Source organism: Manacus candei, unplaced genomic scaffold (genome assembly GCF_025592945.1).
Source record: "Manacus candei isolate 608988 ecotype Guabito, Panama unplaced genomic scaffold, ASM2559294v1 h1tg000014l, whole genome shotgun sequence".
In the NCBI taxonomy this organism is placed as follows: domain Eukaryota; kingdom Metazoa; phylum Chordata; class Aves; order Passeriformes; family Pipridae; genus Manacus; species Manacus candei.
This window is the reverse complement of record NW_026138062.1, coordinates 73,794,270-73,819,612: the sequence shown is the minus strand read 5'-3', so window position 1 is coordinate 73,819,612 and position 25,343 is coordinate 73,794,270. Positions and strand designations below refer to the sequence as shown.

Below are 25,343 nucleotides of genomic sequence, written 5' to 3'. Positions count from 1 at the left end.
GTGCTTTGATATCTACAGCTATCAGGCTTTGAGCACTCAGGATGATATTATTTCAAATAATAATCCAGATTTAATTTGCATCAGTGGAAGAGGAGTAAAAAAAACTTGCATGACAGTGAAGTACAAATGGATATTTATAATCTGAACCAGTTATCATATTGCCCTAACATGCACTGACTGGTATCAGGGTATGTTTTTCCTGTTCTGTGCTTAAAGACCATAATGTGTCAAGGGATTTTTATTTTATAACTCCCACTATGCCTTTTTTGCTAATACTTTTGTTTCTTCAGCTTTACTCTGAACTGTTAATATTCAGGAACACTGTGAAATTATTATTTCAGTGTCCTTTCATGGAAATAAAAACTATCTTAGTTTTGAAAGGGGCTGTAGACCTGCTGAACAGCTTCTGTATTTCAGCTCTATGTGTAACATAAGCACACAATCAGCTGTCTCTCTGTCCAAAGTAAGGTATGTGTATGAATTTGTATAGAAACAAATATATGTTGCAGACTTTTGCCTTTTTTGCCCACGGATTTCCTATGGTTACAAGATGATTCCTGATCACAGAAAAATTCTGATCTTGCAGAAGTTACCTTCTGAGAGTTGGCAGACCTGCAGTGAGAGCAAAGCATGCTGCCAAAACTACTGTTAGATTAGTAGCCTTATTTTTAATTTGGAATTTAACGTAAGAACATGGAAACTCTTTCTGGATTATTTATGTGCTTAAATCCAAACACACTAAAATGGTGTCTTGCCTTCCCCTTCCGTGACAAATAATTTTGAGTCAGCATATAACTCCTTTCTAATATCATTGTAGTATCTTTGACTACAAAGGTGATTTTTGAAACAAATATGACCCAATGTGGTAATTTACTGATTTGTATTATTCTTAACCATTGAGCAAAGAGTGAAAATTAAATAAGCAATCTTTACCTAAGAATGATTATTTAAAGCTAAGCTATTAATAAAATCCTCTGACAGGTGGAGGCACTTAGTAATATCAATTAGTTCTCTCTTGAGATATGAAGTATTCATTTTATAAATTTATTTATTCTCTATATAAAGTTTGTTGCCCCTTGGAAAATGGCTTGCTATTGGGAATACATCACGCTATTCATTTGGAAGAATATTCCTTAGATGACATGGACATGCTTTCTGAAGCTTGAGGGAAAAAAGAACAAGTGGCTATGTTTTGCAAACATGAAGATGAGTCTGAATGTTGGATTAAGAAAAAGATTAAGAGATGGCTTTGTGGAAATCTTCTGCTCAGGTACCGTGTTTGCCGTGTGGAGATGAGGGGTTATCATAGGCATTGCTAGCAACATATGGTTTTTTCTATAATACCATATTTCTTAGTTATCTTTCTCTGTTTTAAACCTTTTGTGAACTCAAAGATGATTTGTTTCAGGCTAATAGAGAAGAGTCACTGAGAGTAGAGGCAGAATTCTGTTGTAAGGACTTAATTTATCATTCGGATTGCTTGGCTGATGATCTGTTTGAAAACCTTACAGCGAAATAAATAACAATAGCTGTGAATCACATCAGCATGGGAATGTTAAAAAAATCAAATATGGGGGTTTTTTTCTTTTTTTTTTTTCCCCCAGGCATTTTAAAAAGTCATCATGTTCTCTGTGTGCTGTAATAGAGATGAGTGATATGATTTCATGTTCCTTTTGCTCTGTATTGGGGTGGAGGGTGCAAAGAGGGAGACAGACATGAGCAGTCAGGTAGTTCACCAGGTATTTTGAACTGCTCCAACAAGGCTGAAATTCAAAAGCTGGTGTCTACTTGGATCTAAGGAAGCCTCTGTCCTGTGGGAAAAGTAGACATGTAGTCAATCTGAGGCAATCAGGAGGAAAGCTCTGGAAAAAATCAACCTGTGGTTTATAAAACTGCTGTCAAATACAAGTAATTGCAGCATGGTGGTATTACTATGATCTGCTTCTAGTAAATGCTAACTGGCAGAGAAAATGGTGGTGGTTTTCTCCTTTATTGCAGTTTTGTGACAGGGGTTGTGCTGGGCTTTTTGTTATTTTCTTGTTTTCCTTGAGGAAACAGTAATACATCACCCAAATTAACTGCTAATCAAGTATAAAAAGAGTAGAGCGTACCTAATCTCTGAAAAAAGTGTGCTAATGCTGGCTTTCTTTCAGATAGGACAACTCTTTTTTTTACAAATTGTATATTTTTGTTCAACTTGTAATTTTTAGTTTTACTGGACAAGAAGAAAAAGGTGGTACCCTCCAATGCAAGTGAATTTGCACCATGAGTCAACTGAGTAGTTGCAGGGAGCTTGGAAAAGGGAAGTTCTAAAGCGGGGTGGGGTGGGGTGGGGGGGAACACGGCCTGAAAACAAGTGGAAACAACAAAGAGAAGTAATAAGGTAGCAGAAAAAGGAAAAAATTCTGTCTTTTGATGAGCAAAGGACGTAGGGAAGATGCACTCACCTGGATTACATTTTGCAGGGTGACATGTTTCATACAGATACTTGGCTTAGAGGTTTTTATTGTGGCTTATGATGAATCATATTATAGAAAAGTTAGTAAAAGTGGCCTTTTTCTTTTCCTTTTTTTTTTTAATTTTTATTTTTTTATTTGTTATTTGCTATAGTCCATGACTCTAAATATATTTCATAGTGTGGTGGTGGGGATATGGCACAATTATCAGTTAGACCTTGAGGCTCTACCAAACTCAAAGGTGCTGTGCTTGCTTTCCCTTTGCTTCTGAAAATACTCAGTTGTACTGATCTGAAGGAGAGAGGGAGAATGGGGAGGGGAATTCTCTTAGTGCTCTTCCTAGGCTGTGTTATGTGGATAAGGAGTTCCTTTTACTCCTGTGTCTGCACAACCTTTGTCCAGGTAGCATGATTAGGAAAGGTTAGGATTTCCTTGTGTGTAACCCTTTTGGAGCGTGTAGTCTGCACAGAATCCTCTGTATTACTGACTTGTAATTCAGCATCACACATGGATAATTATTATTTTTGTAGAAGAAGCCTGAGAGTTTGACAGTGACTTATAAAGAAAGTTATTCTTGTTAAGTCTTAAGTTCCTGCAACGACTGGCTTATGTCTTCTTTGCAATAACTTCCTTATTTCCCCTCATCCACTGCAGGATTGTGGTAAATGCTGTAAAAGCTGTGGAGAACGATTTTCAGTTACTTCCCTTCTCCATCCTTGCTATCCAGGGGAAGCTGCAATGGCAAATGATGGAATTTCACTGCGGCAAACTCCTTCCCCTTACAGGAAGGAGTGTACCGAGAAAAATCATGTTTAAAGTCCCTAGGTTTTGTGTATTGTGCTCCATACTGTGGGAATCCCCTGACTTGATGCATCTTTTGCGAGAGTGTCCTAATGGAGACTTCCTTAAAATCCCAGCTCTTGAAATGCCAGGCAGTCCCAAGGTGGCCAGGCAAAGCGAGGAAAAAAGACATTGCCTGGAAGGATCTTTTAGGTTCCTTGCGTGGGGGGGAAAGGAAGATTTTGAAGGTCTAAATGCTGCTGAGTTAAACTTAGGATTTCATTAGGATGAAGAGATTCTCTGTAAGGAAGCAGAAGGGCTGCCCCTGTTCTGCTTCCCCCCCTCTCTCACGTACACGTTTGAGTTGCTCTTTTTTGTTGTGACACCTGGAAAATGGCATGGTGTTTAATTTAAATATTTAGTCCTTCAGGCCAGCACGCTTGCTGGTATGGTAAGCAGCCTTTAGCTATATGTTACATGTATATGCTGTCAGACTAAAATGCAGTTTCTGTGATTTAAAAGGAAATTTCAAAGCCCTGTTGTGCCTGCCTCTCAATATGGTTTCTGTGTGGTTGGGCACTTTAAAGTGAGGTTGTGAAAAGGGCTGTAGATGCAGTTCCAAAGAGAAGCATTAAAATATTTGCCCTGGGGAGAAGTGAAAACATCCAAATGTTTTCAAAGAGTAAGTAATTCTCGTAGACTGGAGCAAATTGTTAATGACAATTGCTCCATCAATATTTTTTGAGTTACTTTTTGTTCTGGAAAGGTTCCCACTTTCTGACTTTTACCTGAGTCATGGTTTAGATGGGTGCATGTGTGAATGAGATCATTTTAATTCTCACCTTTAAAAAAGTCAGAAAGCCCCATCTCCCTTCTCACTTATATTTGAATTGAGAAGAATGATCCCTCAGCTGTCAACTTGCATGGAGGCTGAACCAGCTCAGATCTCAGACAGTGGCTTCTGAATTTAGGACTGGACAAGTATGGTCCTTTGCCCTTGGATGCACCCTGGAAGGTGCAAGTGGAATTTTTGAGTTCTTATGTCAACCTAGTGAGATATTTCAGACTTTTCCCCCATGGCACAGGGGTATATTTAAACGCTGTATAGTTTTATAAGGGAAGCATTGATCAAAATGTCATTGGTAGTTCTGGCTGCTATCCCTATGCTGGCCACTGATTTTGTATTTTTTTGGGCAAGCTACTTAACACACCATTCCCTCACCCAGAAAATAGAAGTGATACCTTTGGGGACAACAATGAGGTTTTTAGATGAAAGGAGACATTGAAAGGCAAAGTGCTGCTATACCATGATGATTATTCTTTTCCTGAGAAGGTGCACTTTGCGATTTTAACACCACTTGGTAATGATTAATTGAATTGTGTGGATTAAATTTTCAGCAAGAGTTATGAGATACTTTCCTGAAGAATAATGCATTTTAAATGTTATGCGAGATTTAAGAATTAAAATTTTATCTTGTATTTCAAAGAATTTTAAATGACCTTCGGACCGAGCCAGTCAAGGGTTTGAATATGTTAATGAAATCACTTTGCTGGCAAGATGTTTTGTTTGGTAATGAAACACAAAACTGCTGACCGTGTTGAACTGATGATGTTTGTCTGCCTGATACAGTAATATTCATCAATGCACTGTGTGCAGGCAAAGTTCAGGTATGAATATAGATGACTGGGATTTTCTGGAAGCTCATGTAATAGTGCCTTTTAGGTTTTGATCTTTGTACCCAGTTGATGACCTTTATTTTACACCGATAATGAAAAAAAGCGGCGTTACTTTATCACTCAGATCCATGAATACAAAAATAATTGAGTTCTCATCACTAATCGTTTCAGCAAATTAGAAAGTCCCATTTAGCCCACATCTTGTCAGCTGTGCCTGCATTGAGTAGTGTTTTTGAAGTATTCTGAGAATGTTTACTGCTTAAAATGCACTGCTCAGTGAGGATGCCAAAGTCTGACCTTAATGTATTCCGGGTATTTTGGAGTCTGGTTTTGGCTTTGTTTTGTGGGTTTCTTTTTTCCTACTTGATTGTTGCTGTCATTTTCATTAGACTGAATCTAGAGGAATACAGGTAAATTTTCAGGTGGAGGTATGAACGATACAGTTAAGTTGGCAAGGAAGAGCAAAATGTATCTGAGTAAGTTGTGATCTGAAGTATTAAGAAAATCCAGACCTCAGAAAGATTCAATTACATTTAGAAAAATCCACAGATTTCTTTTTTATCTCGTGCCTTTACTACTGTAAATCTTATTAAGTCATACTGTAATCCTATAAATTAGCACAAATCTGGATTTATTTCAAAAGGTTGGATGTCTAAAGTTACAGTTTGTCTGGAAAGCTTTCCTCCCACAGTTTATTCTATCTGTACTATCTATCTCATACAGCATTTGTAATTTGGCACATTGAAAAACTTTGAATATTTTTTTTAAATAACCTCAGATAGTTTGAAAAAATAAGTTATTTAATTTATGAAAGCTTGTGAAAGATGCACAGAGAATTAAGAAATTCTGAATGAGTTTTCTTCAGAGCTGAAAATTTCCATTTAAATACATTGATTTAATTTATTTTATGCCAAAACCTGCTGAAACTGAAGATTTTACTTTTAGTCTTGGAACAATTTTAGAGCTGAATAGTGTTCCCCAGTTCTGTTGGCCAGATATCCAAATGTAATTGGGAACATATAATCCAGATTCTCTTTCCTGTGACACATACTGAGGGAGGAGTGGGGACAGGAGGCATGGAGCAGAGGAGAGAAGAAGATGAGCACATTGGAGGGTGATTGTTATACCAGAGGGAGAAGAAAGGAGGGGGAAAAAAGATTCCTCATTATTCAGTACATTTCCTGTGAGTTTTACCATACACTTGTCCCAAGTTTCCAATAAAGTTGAGCGATGGGCAAAAGTATTAACCAGTCTCACAGAATTTTACTTTGGTTGTTGTTTGTTGTGTGGCTCTCATACTTCTCAGGAGAGGCTTGGGCACGTGAAGCACACATTCACCTCTGTCTGTGAATCTTGGGAAGCTGCTGACAGCTTATAATAAGGGCCTAGCCTTCCAAAATTTCTTTGGTATCCCTTCTAACTAAGTTAATTGTAAAGACTTGGAGACAAGTCACATACATGATGTGAAGATGCTCATGAGGATTTTCTTACTTATAGCAGAAACTTTGCTGTGACCCACCAAGAGCTGGACCTAAACTGCATCACAAAATCCATTTCCCCAGGAAAATACAGAATGTGTGTGTTGTTCAAAGATGGCCCAGGCTGTAATGCCAAAGGCATCTTGATGTGATAAATGTCCATGGAAGAATGTTTTGAGCCTTTAAATGTACTCTGATCCTTTCAGGACTTTTGACCTTTAGAGGGGAATTTCTGAAATCCTTTCAAAAGGTAGTGGGGCTGGTATTCAATGACCTCTCTGGAAATTAAGAAGAAATTTTGATTTTGGAGACCTGTGAAGTGAAAGACACTTTCAAGAAAGGTAATTGCTTGGTTGTGTAAGCTTAGTTTCTAACACAAAGTTCTGTTCAGTAGATTTTTGCACTTTGGATAGAGAAAAATTTGTACTGCTGGTTAGTTTCTGGCTTTTCTGACAGATCATGTCAACTTTAATAATAAATGGACTAATTCATAGGAGATCTGCAGGGGTAGATGATGGGGTCTTTGGCTATGGGTAATGCTGATGAATTTCAGTATTAATTTGGTAAATATTCATGTGGCGGATCTGGGTGGTTCCAAAGCATTTTTAGGACAATTTTATGATCCCAATGATCTGGGTTAACAGATCTACCCTGGGAAGCTGTCTCTCTTAGGTCTGATTAATTTGCTGTACTTTTTTGCCCTGGTGTTCTTACACTCATTTTTTAATTCCTTCCATCTTTGCATTGTTTCAAGTTATGTGTAAAGGAGCATTTCAGTAGTGTTTCAGACCTGGAGATGGTCAATTCCCTTTATTTCCTTTTTTTTTTTTAAATTACTTAGTTTTTAAATAAACATGACTTTTTTATTAACTGCATTTGGGGGAAAAAACTCTTTTGCTAGTGGAAGTATAAACTGAGAAGCAGGGGATGTATACTTTTGTTCCATTTTGGTTAATGTGAAGGGACCTTTGAAGTGCAGGTGAATGTAACTCATCTCTATGCTATAGGAACTTTTAAATGCTACTTTCTCAAATATTCCATGTTATTATCCAGCAGGCAAAAAACCTCCCAAAACATATAACCATTATTGTTTTGCTTTGCTGAGAGCTTTTCTCTTTATAAGAAAGTGCTATGAAATCAGTGTCTTAGTGGGTGATGCCATTTTCAGTGTTTGATCCTCACAAAACTACTCTGACTTTTTTGTTTGCTTTAGCTAAGTTTTAGCAAACAAATATTATATTATATGGGTGAATAATCTGATGTTATTTTACAGTTGGACTCTCTTCTGAATTTGAAAATGTCAAGAAATATGAATTCTGACTGCAGAAGTTTATTTCATAATTGACAACTCAGTTTAGGTGCAGGCAAATAATGAATTCAAGTACTTTGAAGTTGTCAGGCAATGTTGAATTTGCAGGATTCACAGTATAATTTACACTGTATTCTGTGTACATTAATATTTACCAAAGCTTTGTGAAAACAATGTTTATCTTGTAACATGAAAGGGAAAACTAGGAAAGAATTAATAGTCTGGCCACTGTAGCAATAGCCCATGTTTGTATGATAAAATCCTCCTGGGGTTACAGACAGTCTTTCTGAAATGACATAAGAAAAATGGAAAGAAGTCATTTGGTGAGGAATAAAAGCACTCCCTGAAAAGTTAGGCTGTTAAAAATAGCATTGTGTGGATTTGAGTTCATAACCACCTATATGAAAATCTTTCTTTGTATGGAAAAGTTCTGATTTTCCAGAGGAAAAAATGTGGGGAAAAAAAGACTCTTGCTGCTAAAAGTGTTGTTACGTGGTCCTGAATTAACTGAAAATGAGGCAAACATAACACATGTGAGTTTTAAACCTGGCCTTTAATGATTGTGAAATAATTATTAGTAGTAATATTTTGTAAATGCTTTAAAGATGTTAAGTGCAACTTGGGATTTTTCCACCTGCTTGGCTAAACTCATGCCTGGTATAGCTCTGCTGGCTGGCCCCTGTCATAACTGTTTCCAGCCTGATCCTGTGCTGCTTTTCATTGGAATTACACTGGAATGAGCTTGGACCACTGCCATGAAGTGTAGGGGTCTATCTCTCTATTAATACAATTGCAGTGTGTATTATTTCGAGAAGCACCCATCTGACTGGGGGCATGAAAAGCAAAGCAGCGAAACTTATAGATAAGAAGATCTACAAATTTAAATAACAAATATATAAGTTTAGACATATTTTATGAGGCGAGGCTCAGGTTGTTCTTTGAGAGCCGTGGGAACACCACCTTTCCCTGCAGATAACAGATCATGTCTGTGCTGGGTGTCCAGGGGGCTCCTTTCTGCAGAGATGATCTAACGTTCAGGACAGGTGGTTTGGAGAAACAGGTAATCTTAACATTCTTTTCGGTCTTTATCGAGTAATCTTGTGTTCTTTTTGGTCTTTATCAAGTAGTCCCACTTGGTCTAAATCAGGCTTAAAGTCTATTGTTTGCTCTAATGCAATTACACATGTTTTTCACTCAGACTCCAGTGAGCCAGACTTTGGCAGCAAGACCAGATAAGCTTTCTATAGGTTTTTAAAAGCAAATTGCATTTTGCTGGTCCCTGGGAAAGTGTCTTCCTTGGAAATGTTTAATCTACCCTCTTTCCCTGTCAGTTGTGAATGAAACTATCCGTGGCATACACTGACAGTTAGTTAATCAATTTATGTCTTACCTAAGAAAGATTTGTTTTCCTTTGCACAGTAACATGTACTTAGATATGTCATTTTCATTTACAGTGTGGGAAGTAAACCATAAATCTGTGATATCCCTCTATATTTTAGGTATTTCGATAACATGAGCATTGTCATTTCAGTTAAAGATCTTTCTGGACAGGAAAAAGAAGGAGAAGAATTGTGTAAATGTGCAGATCTTTGGAGGAATTGCGAACTACCAAAAAATACTATAATGTTGCAAAAATTACAATTATATCTCCAATTATTTCCATCCAGGTCGCTGGCTTTGTGTGATAATACTGGTATGTGTAATACTTGCCCTCTGAGACATACTGAAATCTCTCTCAGACTTGTCTTTTTGTGATGCTCAACACTTCCAGCTCCTTTTGATACCACCTATTGCTGGGGCTGCTCACTCTGTGAAGAAAAGTCCCTAAAAAATAAAGGGCACTTGTGATACTGAGGAGCAGTCCATACATCTGTATTTAAGGTGCTACCCTGGCCATTCCTGTGGCCTTCCCAGACCAGCTTTCCAAAGTAGTCTTTGTAGCAACAACAAAAGTATTTCTGCTTGAGAGCTGAGGCCCAAGTGTGATGGTGGGGAGAGGAGGAACTGTGCACTTGCTGTTCCAATAAGGATCTTTTAGAGTCTCTTTGCAGGTGAAATGGCCCCTAACTATGTTTTGCAGATGCTCTTTTTGCACAGCCTCGTGCAGGAAGAGCTTGGATGCAGAACTGTTAGGTCAGACTCCTCAGTTTTGCGTGATTGCTGAGCAGTGAAGAGTGTCCCAGCAGCAACATGAATTAAAAAAAACACCCTACACAGAAGAATGATAAAAATGAAAGTCCTGGTAGAGCTGGGACTCTGAGAATCTGGAATGCAGCTAGATCATATGCAACCTATTGTTTTATTGTGTATCTGCAAGACTGCCAGTGGAAAAATAGAAACAAATCTAAATGTAGTTTTCTTTTCTATTTGTTTTATAGCTTATACCCAGCACAGTGAAGACTAACCATGAAATTATGGATTTAAAAACTGGGAATTTTGGTATTCTGAATAAAAATGAAATGTGGCAGACAAATATTTACACACAAAAGTGTACAAGGTGACAGGATGGAAATTGCTGTAGTATTGGAAATAGAAAAAGCTGTGCAATGAAGGCAGAAGTGAAGCTCACTTCCAAAGAACCACAAGTTCTCCAAGGTGCATCATTGGAAGAGAGATATATACACAGATGAGTATCTGTGTATATATATGTATACAGATATATATATGTGGATATATATTACACATGTGTATATATGTATATATACACACATACTTCTCTATAGCATGTAAAATGTATGTGAGTGATAGTTTCAGTGGGACATATTTCAGCTGTAGGAGTATCATAGTGATTATTCTCATAGAGACTTCCATCTCTGCAAGGTCTTTATTTAAACAAGCCTTGTATTTTTCAGTTTATCCAGAAAAGAGTTTGGAGACCTGGGAAAAGGAATGAATGAATGAATGAATGAATGATGGTGCCAAGACCTGCATTGTGCCAGATTTTCTTTGAAATTTTGTAGTGCTTGGCAAAGGTGGGGGTTAAAATCTATGTTGTTGATCAGCATGGGATCATCTCTTGGGAACAGGGATGCTGTGCTCCCATGGAGCAAAATGATGGTGTTTCCCCTGGCTCTCACAGCCAGTCCTGAGAGCCTACAATGAAATGCTGTTTCTAAGCTGAGAAAACCATGTCAAGGGAACTTTTTGCCATGAAAACAGACAGCTTAATGCTGTCTAAACAAAACTCAAAGGGTTTTTTTAAGGCTTTCTTTGGTATTTCTTCAGGGATTCAATCAGAAGAGATTCAGTGGGAAAAGAATCAGTCTACTAAAATGGAATAAAGATTGGAATTAAGGAAAAACATTAATGTAAGCTCAGAGTTCTCCCACAGTGGACTGTAAGAAAAGGGCTCAGTCATTAAAATCTTCATTTTCCCCATTCCTCCTTATGGAAATAATGCCCACTCAAAAGGCCAGTTTAACTGAGGGTTCAGCAGGAAGCAGATGAGTTTTGCTGTAACATTTACTGACATCATACCACCATCCAAATGGAGAATGGGGTCTGTGTATCAGGGCAGAAAACTCCCACTGAAGCTTTGAGGGCACCTGTAAGTGTAAACAAGGAATGACCTCCTTCAGTCAGCCTGCCAGAAGCTTTCACTCAACTGTTCTGCTGTGAGGCAGAGCCTTAAAACTGACCATGAGATCACAGTACAGGGAGCCATCAGGTCACTCAGGGTAAGGCAATCTGAAGCCCAGCCAAAGAGCTGAGTGTGGCTGGTGTGACAGGACTTCACCACCAAGGTGCCCTTCTTGGCAGAACAGAGGGTTGTAACAAGGCTTTAAGAGAGGTGCTACTCTTTTTAGAAACAAGCTTTATTTCATACATCACCTGATGCATGTGAAATTTGTCAAATACCTGGGATTTGTAACAGTCTAGCTATTCAGAATCCTCAAAAATTGTGCCAAACAACATTATTTTAAACTGGACATGACTAAACAAACTTGGTCATAGTCAAAATGAAAAATAGTGAAGCTTTTACCTTAATGAGAAGAAGGTGGTACAGCACAAACACACACAAAAAAATAGAAATCCAAGTCATCCAGCACTATAAAACATAAAATACAGCCATGGCATGAAAAACTCGTTTCAAGTGGTGGCTAACATGGTGTCACCTCAGGAGGAAATGAAAAATGGAAGTGAGCTCCATCCTGCATTTGGGGACAGGCTACATCTAGTTTGCATCTAGACGTGAGTTTGCAGTGATACATTTGTTACCTGTTGGGATGTGGGAAAAAAGAATTGTCAAGGACAGGGCTGTAAAGTTATTCTTAGTGTTTCTTTTTCTCCCATAGCTTCAAAACCCCAGTAGGGATGTGGGCTGAAGCCCCTGGCAGATGTATCGTGCTCCTTACTGAGGGAGAAAAGGACCTCAGAGGTGAAAATTATTAAAATAAATTTTTAATATGAATCCACAGACATTAATATTACATTGGGCCTAGCCCAAAGTAATGCAGATGGCAGTTCATTTGATGACAGTATCTCCCATAATATTGCAATAATTATTTTGAGGGTTTTTTATATTTTGCTGTACGAAAGCATGTATAGATAGTGGTTATGAATGTAGAGCCTCAGCATTGTTAAAGCTCATGTACAATTTGCATTATGCAGTAATTCTTATGAAATTTCTCAACAATCTCAGACACAACCTTCCCCAAAACAAATGTACATATAATAACTGGGCTTCTACAGAATGGCTCAATGCAAGAGCTCTTTTCTGCAATAATACATGAAAAATGGTGCAATGACATGTATGATTGCTCCCACCTAATGTATCTGAAGTTTGTATTGTCAGAATTCTAGTTCAGACATTTGAACCAGTTAGGAATACCAAACACACAAAAAGAATCATCATTTTACATAAAATAAGACCAACCACCTTTGGTCACAAAACCCAAAACAAACCAAAACAAGCTAAACCAAAAAACCCCCCAAACAATGAACATCCCACCTTTATTGCATATACACAGAATATGTGACTATGGTGTCCTCCAGAAATTTTCATCATTTTTAGGGTAACCCAAAGTAATTCCAATCTCCTACCAAAAAAAATCACTCAACATCTTTGAGAAAAGATCCTGGGTTTACTTAGGATTTTCTGGAGAAGATTGTAGGTGCTGTGGTAGTATAAATTAGTGAGAGGAAATATAAATGAATTTTTTGATACTGTGGGCTCTTTCAAGAGTTCTCTTAGACAAACATTTAGCACATCATTGTATTGTAAAGCTATCTGTTCAAAAACACCCTGCTGGATACAGCTGCTCCATTTTACACATCTCTGATTTGTACTATTGTAGGTTAAGACAAACAATCACTGTGCAACTGCCCTGGGAATTAGGCTAATTCAGATTGTTTTGCTATAGGTTCTTGACTATTGCAGACTTCTGATTGAGCTCTCAGACAGGTTGCCTTCCAGACAATTGCCTGGATGGGATTTTGGGGGCAGGTGTTAACTGTGGAAACTTATTTAGCATTAAGCTTCTCTGTTGCTACCGACTTTTATGATACTTTTATATATATATTTTTTTTCCTGGTCATTGTCCTTTACAAAAGACCTAATTGAAAATATCTGTCAAATCGTGTCTCTGGTTTCCCTCTTCTTCCCCCATCAGCCCCCTCCCCCTGACCCCCCATTAATTGGAGGCGTATTGTGTTTGTGTGGGAAGGAAGGAGGCTCTGTGGCAGTATGGCAATATTGCTGGGAAAAAAAGAACATTAAAATGGATAAAGGGATTTCCTGGTGGTATAAATACCTGCACACGACCTCCCCTGTGCTCTGGAGCCCTCCTGTATATGCATATGCAGGTAAAAAGCCGGGAATAGGGTCTGAGCTGCCGTGGATTGCGCAGGATCTGTCCTGTCAGAAAACAGGGGACAAGCGGCTCTCCTGCCTGTTGGAGGGTATGAGTTGCCAAGCATTCACTTCATCTGACACCTTTGTACCCCTGAATTCTGACTCTTCTCCCTCCCTGCCTCTGATAATGCACCACAGCGCCGCAGAGTGCCTGCATGTCTCTAACCACGCCACCAATGTTGTATCTACAGGTACTTTTTCAAAATAATCTTGCTCTCAGTAACTCTCGGGGGTTTTTTGTGATGCTTTTTGGATGATCTGTGTTCATCAAGTTCTGCAGTATTTAAAGTGCTCGGTTGTCAGTGTTACATGTGATTGGGATGATGTTAAAGCAGAAGCAATTTCACAAAACTCTGCATACGAGTGAACGAGGAAAATCACAAATGTTTGTGTTTTAGCTAAATGAGCAGCTTTCCCTAAATTTGTTACGAGATTAGGCTCAAATACGCTGCCAATGCACTGATTTAAAACAGCTTCAAACATTGTCACTGTTGCTACGACTATATAGTCTTCAATGAGAAGTGTCATGTAAATTAATTGAAAGCTTATTATATAACCACCATTTAAAATAACATAAATTACTTTAAATAGGAAATATATTTTAAACGGCTCAGGTCTAAATATCACTTGGGGAAGCTTTAAAGAAGGAAAAACCTTGCTTTTCAAGGCATATTGCATACTGAATGAAGACTAAGATTTAAGTGGGATGTTCAAAATTGGCAGTACAAGCCTTGACAATATTTTTGAATTTGGAATGTTTGTGTATATAACCCAATTATATGCACTGAAATACTCAGCCTATGCAATCACTGAACTATCTGAGAGAGAGACAAGGAGAAAGAGTTTTGTCACATCCTTAATAGTGCAGAAGTGGGATTCTGGAATGCAGGAATTGTTGATGGAAAGGTTTCAAGAACAGAAGAAGACATAGTTTGATTTATTTGAAATGGCATTAAGGTTAGAATTTTATTTGGAGTCTTAACAAGAAACTAGCTTTCTCCTGAAATGCTCTGGTAATAAAACATTTTAACGAAAAGCAAAAGCAGGTAAGTAGTGAAAACTGATCACTGGTAATAGATAACAGGATCTTACACATTAAGGAGGAGGCTCAAAATATCCAGTTGGTTAGCAGGAGTGGTAGGGAATAGGAGAATTTAAATTTTGTATGAGGTCAAATTTATGTGTCTGCATCACAGAAGTATTTTCTAGATTTGTCTGGCTTGTAATAAGAGGTACATGATGACAGCCAGCCAAATGCAAATGCTCACCTGCTTCAGGTTTAAGTTTTGATATTTTGTAATTGCCTCCCAAGGACAAAATGACCCTGCAGTCCTGGGACATTTTGATTGCAGGGTCACATCTAGCAGATGACCTTGTAAAAACAGGGTCAAACCTCGTGAAAAAATGACCCTGTGAAAGCAGTAACAATTATAATGACTAAAGGTTTACAGATTTCATACATAGATTCAGATGTTGTAATAAACAATGCTATTCTTGTGACAGCATATAGGGAGAATTTGTGCTCAATAAAACAGTGAAAGAATTTTGAATAACAACTTATTTTAAATGGCAATTTTTTGAAAAATGGATGTAGCAATTCTTCATCACAAAAAGGTGAATATATTTCTTTTCAAATACTATGCCATGTAATTCAGCTGATGTTCTGCATTATCCTCAGCATTTTAATTGTTATTATTTAATCTGAATGGGATCATCTTCACCATTTAATTTTAAGTCATTATTAGCAAGTTGAAAATTATATTTTCATGCATAAAAATAATAGTCAGTGGATTATGTAATAATAGGAAAAAATCCAATAAACACTTAGATCTTACCTCAACAGAAAAGTTGCGTCGTTCTACATGCATTAGAATTATTAACACAGTCTTTATTTTCAGTGCATTTATATTAGTATAAGCTTGTTTGTCTTAGTAGATTTTATATCTGTATAAGTGTATCTAAAAAGGACATTTTGCTGTTATGATTAATGTTGTAAAAAAGAGGGATTCTAATCCCTAATTAATTATACTGTTTTGAACAACTGGAGTATGTTCTCTAAAATGTGGTTTTACATATCTGAATGTTCTTGAACATTAATTTTTAATGTTATATTTTATAGCAGTTGTTAGAGGGGACAGTATATGCATTTTTATTCCTACTTATACATGAGAAAGAGCCATAGCTCTTATTTCACATTCAGCAAAAAAATGGTCTCATTCTTCAGGCCCTGGCTATTACTGAGCACAAATCTGAAATAGCCCTGTGAAAACGCAAGAGGCAAATTAATTGTGTGTTTGCTGCTGATAGAAAGTGTTTATTTAGGCTCCACTTTTTACAGGAGCCCAGAATCTACCATCATGTTTCTCTACCTCCTTGCCAAAGCACTCTGAAACGGTTTTTTTTGTGGATTGGCACTTAAAAAATTCTGTCTTCTGGATGCCTCAAAGCAAACGTCCCAAACTGCTGCCTTTGGAAACTCAGGTCTTGGGCATGCATAAAATATTGCCTTCCTTGCTGCCTTCGTTCACGGTGGGGTTCGCATGACAGTGAAGGCAAGTGATTTTCTGAGAGCATAGAATTGGTTTTTATGTAAGACTGAATGAGACAGCGTGTGAAAGGTGTGTGAGGAGAAGAGGTGGTCTCCTCCAAAGAGTTCAGTGTTCCCCTTGCTAAGCAGTGTATGCAAAGTGAGTTATAACCATACAATATGTTAAAAGCAGTGCAACAAGACCACAGTATGGCAATTTCTGGTCTTAGCTCTGAGAGTGTCTCACTATTTATACTGGCAGTTTACCTGCTGTGACCTGGCAAACTGTCTGGACTTCCAGAAGTGTTACCTGATGGTTGTGGCCCAGAGCTAAATGCTTACTGATTGCACACCAAAGCTGCACAAGGGCACTCTCTGCCTCTGAATTTAAAGGCTCTGTCTTGAATCCTCACATGTTTTCTTACCAGTCCCATCTGTTTTGTCTTTGGTCCAAACTTGGATTGTTCCTGTGTGTTCCCTTTGCCACGACAATGCCGGGACGTGCCTTGGCAGGACTTCATTACTCTGTGCCCTCCTGTCATTATGGAAACCAACCATCCACCTACGGGGTGATGGCAGGTAAGAGAGCAACCCGCAGCTGGGTGACCTATTTGCATGCTGATTTTATGCAGTTTTCCTTTAGAGGGACCAATCCAAGACGATTGTTTAAAGGAGATGGGATTTGGATTAAGGCGCTAGAAAAAGGGTTAGGAAATCAGGGTCGGTGCCCGGAGTTTCCCCAAAACCTCTGCATCTTTCATGAAATCACTCTGTATCTTATTTCTCTCTACATAACTGGGAGAGTGCTGCTCTTTTTGCTAACCTATGTCCATTTTTCCTGGTGATAATCACTTTTTGAGGGACCGGGAGTGACATATCCAATATACCTCTATATTACCAGTGCCTGGGCTGACAAAGCCCTGACCAAAGATTTAAAATAAAATGGGGCATAAGGCAAAGATATCTGAATTCTGCAGGCAGATCAGACAGATGGTCATGGATTTTTACACTCATGAATATATGCTAGCATCCTGCTCCTTTTTGCATGTGCCAGGCTCAGTAAGAAAGAGGAACTGTTATTCTGTGAGAATGACTATTCCATTCAAGTAGCAGTCAATGAGATAATGACATGAACCAAATTAACACAACTCCCAGGAGATAATTGTGATTTGGAAATAAACCAAAATCAAACTCAGAATTTTATTTCACTTAAGAACGAAGGAAATATTCAAGCTAGTCAGCTTAGATGAATATATCTGCATAGGGACAGAGTGTAGATTTCCTTCATGGTGTGCAAATGTCCAAATGCTGCTACTGCATTGTGCTTTTATGTGCCTGTTGCAAGCATTCCTTGCGTTTTTCAGATCCCTTGGCAAAGTTAATAGACATTTAACAAAATATACTGCTCACAAGTTCATTTTCTTTCTTTCCAAAATAAACACATCTTTATTCTTTCTCCTTTCTTCTTTTTACCCTTACTTTTTTCGGATTTTTTAGGCATCAAACCTTCAACTCCAGAGATGCTGTCGGCAAGTCTCTCCCAGACTCGCATCTTACAGACGTGCAGCATGCCCCATCCCAACGTGGTAAACAGTGTCAGCACCTTGCAAAGCAAGTCCTCCTCTTTTTAAGTTGTTTTTGTTGGTTTTTTTCTTTTTTTTTTTGAGAAAATATTTTCCTTTTTTTTTTTTTTTGGTGGTTATCCTCTATGTGGCGTGTAAAGTGATTCCCATGGGGTTAGAACCTCCAACACTGGTGAGAGCATTCAGGGTGGTGAAGAAAACCCTAACCCTAATAAATGGAGGAAGCAGTGGAGGTTAATGAAGTTCTGAGTTCTTCTAAGAAGTTTTGTGTAATTTAGAAAATTGGGAAGGGTGTCCTGAGAACCTGGAATTTACTGGCTGCTCCAGATACACCGAGGAGTGTTAATATTTCCCCAGTGATTCCCCCTACCCCTCCTTTAGGTCACAGACTCTTTAGCTCTATGTACAACACCTAGAGAAAAACAAGCCTTCACTCTTAACCGAATCTCCTTGTTAAGTCTGATATTTGTGAACAGAAGGTAATGTAAGCTAGTTCTGGTTTGTCCTTGAGTAATTTCTTTTTAAGCCAGAAGGATCATTTTGAATGTGTTCTGGGTTTTGGTTGTTAGGGTTTTTTTGCTTTTAGGTCTTTACCTTTGTGCTTTCCCCTAAGAAATTTTATGCTGAAGCCAAGCCAAGGTAGTACCCCATCCGAGTATCCCATATCCGAGATGGGATACATCACATGGCATTGACACGGAAATATTTTTTGTACCAGAAAGTAGAGACTGGCAAATTTTGGGTGACTTAAAATGACATAGAGCTGTCAATCTAGATGTGCCCCTTAATTCCAGTTTAGACCTCGGATTTTATTTGTTTAGGTTTAGACTATTTGCTATGTTATTTAAGTGCTTCTCTTTACTCAGTAATAAGATAGTCATGGCTGTTGACTGGTTTTCATGAGTTCGGATGAGAAAGAGACAGTACCTCCTAAGAGATCCTCACTCTTAGATACTTTCATAGGTTATGTAATGAATATTACAGGATTATGAGATGGTGAAGGGAGGTTTTTTACTGTGTAGTGGTAGAGAATAACTGTTCTGAGTTTTCTCTTTGGTGCTGCTCAGGTAGTCTGACCCCTTGCCTTTATAAATTCCCGGAGCACGCCCTGAGTGCCAGCTCCTGTGCCCTGGGCCACGGCTTCACTCCCATGCACCAGTCCCTCCTCACAGATGATCCCACCGGCACGGACTTCAAGCAGGAGTTCCGCAGGAAAAGCAAGTCCGTGGAAGACCCCGTCGACATGGACTCCCCTGAGATCAGGGAGCTGGAGAAATTTGCCAACGAATTTAAGCTGCGGAGAATTAAGCTGGGTATGTGCTTTTTTTGCCCACGAACAAAAGGCTGAAAAATTCCAGTGAAAGCCTGATTATTTCTGAGTGTTTTATAGGCTGGCCTCTTCAGTTGCCTGATCATAACGTTAATCTCGCCTTGTACTGCCAAACTTTCTCCATTCCTAGAAGACTTGATTGGAATTAATGAACTTCAGCTTTTTGCAGCTTAGTATGCAGGAAGGGACTTCAAACTTGCCTGCCCTTAAATTATTTGTCTTAAGCGCAGAGAAAATTATTGCTGTTCAATAAATTACATTCAGTAGCAGATGAAATATTCTGCACGGCTCCAAATTATCTGCAACTTAGGGCAGCACGTGCTCTAACCTCTTATACCCTTCCTCTTCCCCACAAAGAGTTTCATCTGAGGTTGTAGTGTCATTCCAGTGACAGCCATGGGAAATCTTCCACACAAGTAGGAAGTTTCTCTTCCTGATTTATTTTCTTGTGCCAAGACACAGGTACAGCAGCAACTGATGTATTTGTTGCTGTCTGATTCATGCAAGATGGATCACATTTGAGAGTCTCCAGTGAGCTGCTTGTCTTTCACTGGCCAATCTTAGCTGAGGACAAAGGCAGACTGAGCCTTGTCTTTCTCATCTGTAGGAAATAGGGGTACATTGCAATGTAAAAACCTCACCCTTGCTTGAATTGTACTGAAAGAAAAAAATAACACCCAGCAGTGCAGATGCAGCCCATTTGGGAATACTGAGTACTCTGTAGAGTTGTGATTTTGTCATTATCAATTATTACATTAGAATCATAGGAAATCGTACTAGTTTCATAAATCTAAAAAAAATTAGAAGGTGTTTAGAGGTATCTATGCACTATCTCAACAGCTAGAAAGCAGGTGTGTTTCGTTTTCAGTCTAAACTCAAATAAATGAGGGTTTAAAAATATTTGGAACATGGTTGATTTTCCTGTATGTCATGTATTCGTTGTCAGGCACGGCAATGGAAAGTGTTTGCTAGGCCTCACATTGTTAGTCACTGCATCTTCATCCTGAATTTTTGAGGGAACAAAACTTCCTTTGCTGGAAGCAAATGACATGGAGCCTGGGCTTGGTGCTCTGATGGGAGAAATGCAATGTGCACAGGAAAACTAATCTGAGGTTGAGCTTTACGAGGGAAGACAAAGTTAATATGGGTTGTGTGCCTGAGGCTGAGAGAGTTGGAGTTAGTGCAACCAAAATAGAGGTAAAAAGTTGCCTCATGAGACATTCAGTGTCCAAAGAGATCCTTCCTGTTCTGGTGCAGAGGCAGAAAAGGAGGATAATGATCCAGCCTCCTGAACATGGCAGATATATGCTCAGAGCACTAAAGAGGTTGCTGCTGAGACAAAGTCAGTGTCTGCATGGAAACTGCAGCATTTCTCTGACCACTTCAACTTAGTTGTTGCAACGAACAACAGGAGAGCCACTAAGGATTAGTTTATTACCATTGCATCATCTGTAGAAAAAATGGATGTCAGGATCCTTCTCAAATCCCTAATCTTGAAGTGTAAAGCTCCACTGAAACCAACAGGAGACTGAACACATTTGTGAGGAGAGCTCAGTCAGCCACAGAGACCTCTGCAGAGAGCTCATCCTGAAGGCACTGCAGGCACACACTGCCCACAGGAGTCAGAAGTGAAGGTCTAAGCACTCAAGAAAGCTTCAAAGTTACTTTTTTTCCTCTTTGTTTTTTGGCAGGTTACACACAAACCAACGTTGGAGAAGCACTGGCTGCTGTGCACGGCTCTGAATTCAGCCAAACAACCATTTGCCGGTTTGAAAACTTGCAGCTGAGTTTCAAGAACGCCTGCAAACTGAAATCCATACTGTCCAAGTGGCTGGAGGAAGCAGAACAAGTAGGAGGTAGAGAACTGAAATCATCTAAATATTGATTAGCATTTGAACCAGAATGCAATATATATGCCCAAGGACTACTATGTGTAGTCCATAGATTAAAGCTGTTTTTTTTTTTTTTACCAGATTTAGATGCTAAGGTGTGCTTGTCTTAAATTTTAGTCATCTTTTTTTTGGATGAGCAAGGAGGGGCAAACTGAAATGTATGGAGGGTACAGAATAGCAGAAACATCACTTGGACTGCTGGGAGAAACTTCCTTCAGTCCCATCCCAGCAAGCTAGCTCCAGTCCTGTAGCATATTATTAAGACCTGCAGGACACCCCCTTTAGCAGCAGGGATTTTTCACTATCAAAGGAGTCTTCCTTCCAACCTCTGGCATGTGAGATATGGCCATGGGGAAAAGGATTTGAGTTCAGCTGTGGCAGTGAGCTTTAAACCCTGAAGAAGATTAACACGGTATAGAGTTTTTTGTTGTAAGCTAAAATGCTCTTCCTTTTTCCCAGTTAATTTCTAGTTGCAGGAAGAGCCATAGGGCTCTCTGGGCAAAGAGTACTTTAGGACAGGCTGGCTGACTTAAAGGAAGTGGTTGCCTTTGAGAACAGCCTTTTGAGCTGGACGAATTGCAATGCTGGGAAGCAGCAAGCCTGGAGGTGGCAGCGAAAGCACAACCACCAGGCAGCACTTGCTGGGCATGGGAACAAAGGGAAGATGATCTTAATGCTACTTTTTTGGATTTGGCATTGTATTCAACAGTAGGAAACGTTGTTATTCTGCCACACACTTCAGTTTCCTTTGAACCAAGTGTAGAAAGCTTCCTTCCCCTGTAACTGTGCTGGAAACCAGGGGCTCTGCTGTTGTGGTTGCCACAAGGCAAGAATCGCATGTGAGGGGCTGTGGTGGGTGGCAGATCATGTTTGCAGACAGTGGCAGATCATGTTTGCAGACAGTGGCCTCTGAGAAGAGAGCAGAGACTTGTCCATCAGAAGGTGAGGTGGACGAGGCAGATGAATAAATGGGGTTGGGGGCCAAAGCTGTGTTTCTGAAGGAGGATGAGACAGTAGGGAAATGGACGCCATCTCCCCAGACTGTACCCTGAAGGGCAGGAGGAGCAAGGTATGTCAGAGGAAGGGACAGAAGCACAGCTCCTCTGCATCTTTACTGGTGCCACACCACTTTTGCTTATAACCATTTATAGCTGGAGGTAAAACAATGACTGACCATCCTACACAACAGAAAGATCCTATGTGTGATGCTCCTCTCTGTTATGCTTTCTTCTCTCTTCAAAGATTGACTATTTTTCTGGAGATGATTCTGCTTGTTTTCCATTCCCTGTAGAATGGAAAAACTACCAGGTTTTGTTCTCTTTTTTAATTTTTTTCTTTTTTTTTTTTTAATACAGCTTTATATAATGAAAAAGTTGGAGTGAATGAGCGGAAGAGGAAGCGCAGAACCACCATAAGGTAATAAATATTTAGGGCTTTACAGGTTAGAAACCACTTTGGCTAAGATGCTTTTTCTTCTGTTCAAAATTGAAGTGCTATATTCCATTCATGAATATCTGCATCTAGTGCTTCTAAAAGTTTCACTATTTGGAAACATGCCCGTGGAAAATAACAGCATAACCCATCAGACCCCAAGTTATTCCAAAGATATTATTTTTCCCAATCAAAGGCTTTTTTTTCAACAACACACTTAAGTATGAAAAGATACTTTATTCCAGATCTGTCAAAAATTCATTATATCTATATAGCAAGGTATAAGAGCACCCTTGTTTTTATTTTGAGAGATTCTACATTATACCAAAATAAATTGCATTATTTTGGTATAATAAATAAACACATACATTTTGAAACAATTAAAAAAACACATATAAATTTGCCAGAAACTTGAGGTCTGGTGTTTTTAAAAAGCTATTGATAAAATCAGTCCTCATATTAAGCATTTTAAAAATTATTTAAAAATTATTAAATTGTTAATTTTTAAATTATTTTTAAATTATTTTTAAATTATTCCTGCTTTTACATGTAAGCTTGCTGCAGTGGGAGTATCAAATATGGCAGGTTGCCAAGGACACAGATAATTGAGAAGTTCAGGACCAAATCCCATACAGTAAGAAAATATTAATTACTCCTTTAAAGGTATAGGACCTCAATTTAAAGACATGAAACTAATCAGGGAGATGGGCTTTATACAAATTCTTAGTGGATGTTTGAAGGTTAACTAATGCTAAAACAAAAGCCCCAATAACTAAATTAGAACAGTCATATCCAGAGCAAAAACTACTTAATTTGAATTTGTGGAAATTATTTTATTATATACTTTGCCCAAACCCTTAGAAGCTGTTAGTAAAAAATAATGATGTTTCTATAATTCTGTGTGTGCAGAAGACCATGCTATGAATTAGGTAGTTTTGGTAACACTAGTAAATATTGCAAAATTGACCTGTAAATGAGAGACCAAACAGCATAACACAGATGAAGCAATGAAATAAGTTAGAACTCCAGCAGACACCGCGTGTATTTTTGTGGCAGAAATACCTTCACCTCACTTTCAGAATAATGCATGAAGTGCCCTCTTGTGTCCAAAGAAATTACAGCTGCTGCTGAGGCTGTTCTGGGTGCGTCCCGGTGGCACAAAAGCATGTCACAGATGCTCCGTGTTTTCTGAGACTGTGTAACAAAAATTAGAAGCAAATTCTATCTGAAAATAAGAAAAAATAATAGTATTAAATTATTTTGTTTAGCGAACCACTCAACTTTCGTGGCTGCTGGCTCTGAGGAATAGGTTAAGGCAGAGTTTTGGAAAGTGTGGTGATTGCTAAAACACCTTGCCAGAACCTCTGCAATTTCTAGAAACACTCTAGTGCTCTCTCTATAACACGATGAGATGCAGAATTTGATACAGCACACACCTTTTTGCAAATCTTCCCATTTATAAATCCAAATTATTTGATACAACCAGGTAATGCCACTGATGAGCATTTGCTGAACCCCTACGGCCCTGCTGTGACTGGAGCAGACTGTTCCAATTCCTGGGCCCCCGTTTATGGCTAGTTAATAGTTGTATCTCCTAAACAGCATCAAGAAGCACAAATAATTCATAGTTAACACTGAAATTGCACTGAACTTCATGCTAGTTTTGCCTTTTAATTACTGTGTGCTGAAATTCTGCATCATGTCACACTGTTCACGTCAGCAAAGAACTATAGAAACTGTGGGTTTCCTTTATGTAAAAAAGAGGAAACAAACCAAGTCACTGCCTTCAGTGCTGCCCCTTGACCCTTCCCCTGAACCAGCAGTGAAAGCTTGAACGCCCAGAAAAGCTTCTAAAGGCAAAATTTTATCCCTTTCTCCAGTATCGCTGCCAAAGAAGCCCTAGAGAGGCACTTTGGAGAACAAAGCAAACCTTCTTCTCAAGAAATTATGAGGATGGCCGAGGGGCTCAACCTTGAGAAAGAAGTCGTAAGAGTTTGGTTTTGCAACAGAAGACAAAGGGAAAAAAGAGTGAAGACGAGTTTACACCAGAACACCTTCAGTTCTATTATCAAGGAGCACCATGAATGCCGGTAAAGCTTTTCCATGTATAGATGTGGATTTCTGTTTTGCTTTCTGTAAATATTGTAAATGCTATGTTGTTAAAAAAAAAAAAAAAGGAAAGAAAAAAAGAGAAAAATCAGTAAACTACTTGTTTCTCTCACGAGCTAGGCAGCTTCAGCTGTAGTGCGCTGTGGAGGGCCTAATTTTAAATCCTACAATGTATATTTAAAGCCATAATTGCTGTCATTACTTATGGTAGGGCAAGTTTACTAGTACAGAGGTGTCAACACTGTTCCTACTGTGTGCTCTGTCTCAGCATAACATTTGACTGCCTTAAAAGGGTAGCAAGCAGAAGTGTCTTTTTTAATATTTGTTATCGAAGATAATTCTTGCTAATTTGTTATGTGCCTTGAAGTTTGGTTTGGATAGGCTTAGCTATAAAAATGGGAATACAATTTACCTTTTACCTTAAGACCTTGTGACCTGAGGGGGGAAAAATAATCATCAAGGGACTTATTACGTTGGGCTTTCTCTGCATTGTACTTTTTTTCTGATTAAAACCATGTGTGGACATACTTACACCAGAGGTAGTGTTTTAAGCTAAAAAGTACACTGAAATAAGTATCCAAACAAAGCATTTATTGCACTGCACATTCTCACACTCTTAAAGCCCACTAATTGAAAATAATCCCATATTTGTCATCCTCCAGCCTAGAGAGATAATATAGGGAAAGAAATACCAGTGCCAGAGCTCCACCTATCAGACAGGCACTGAGAAAAGTCAGTTAATGACTCTAGTACTCACCAGGGATAGATTATCCAGCCATCTCATCAGCCCTGCTCATTGTTATTGGAATTAGCCCGTTACCATATATGTACTTTCGACTGTTTTCCCAGGGCTGAAATTAAGTGAGTACATGCGAGTAGTACTGGCCACATACATTTTATTTTTCCATAAAACAGAC

The 25,343-nt window shown here is 38.7% G+C and overlaps 1 protein-coding gene across 3 annotated transcripts; it reads left to right on the top strand.

Moving 5' to 3' along the window:
• The first annotated feature begins 1,070 nt into the window (after nt 1–1,070).
• POU1F1 (POU class 1 homeobox 1) lies at nt 1,071–24,536 on the top strand. 3 transcript variants are annotated; one of them, XM_051779082.1, is made up of 7 exons: nt 1,071–1,270; nt 16,595–16,660; nt 17,579–17,692; nt 18,732–18,977; nt 20,686–20,850; nt 22,242–22,302; nt 24,198–24,536. In XM_051779082.1, the coding sequence occupies exons 1-7, from the start codon at nt 1,138–1,140 to the stop codon at nt 24,409–24,411; spliced, it is 999 nt and encodes a 332-aa protein (XP_051635042.1). In that variant the 5' UTR covers nt 1,071–1,137; the 3' UTR covers nt 24,412–24,536. The 3 variants fall into 3 exon arrangements, with proteins under 3 accessions (XP_051635042.1, XP_051635041.1, XP_051635040.1); XM_051779081.1 differs by lacking the exon at nt 1,071–1,270 and adding an exon at nt 13,571–13,745; XM_051779080.1 differs by lacking the exon at nt 1,071–1,270 and adding an exon at nt 13,571–13,745 and having other exon boundaries at nt 17,579–17,696; nt 18,736–18,977.
• Nucleotides 24,537–25,343: the final 807 nt, after the last annotated feature.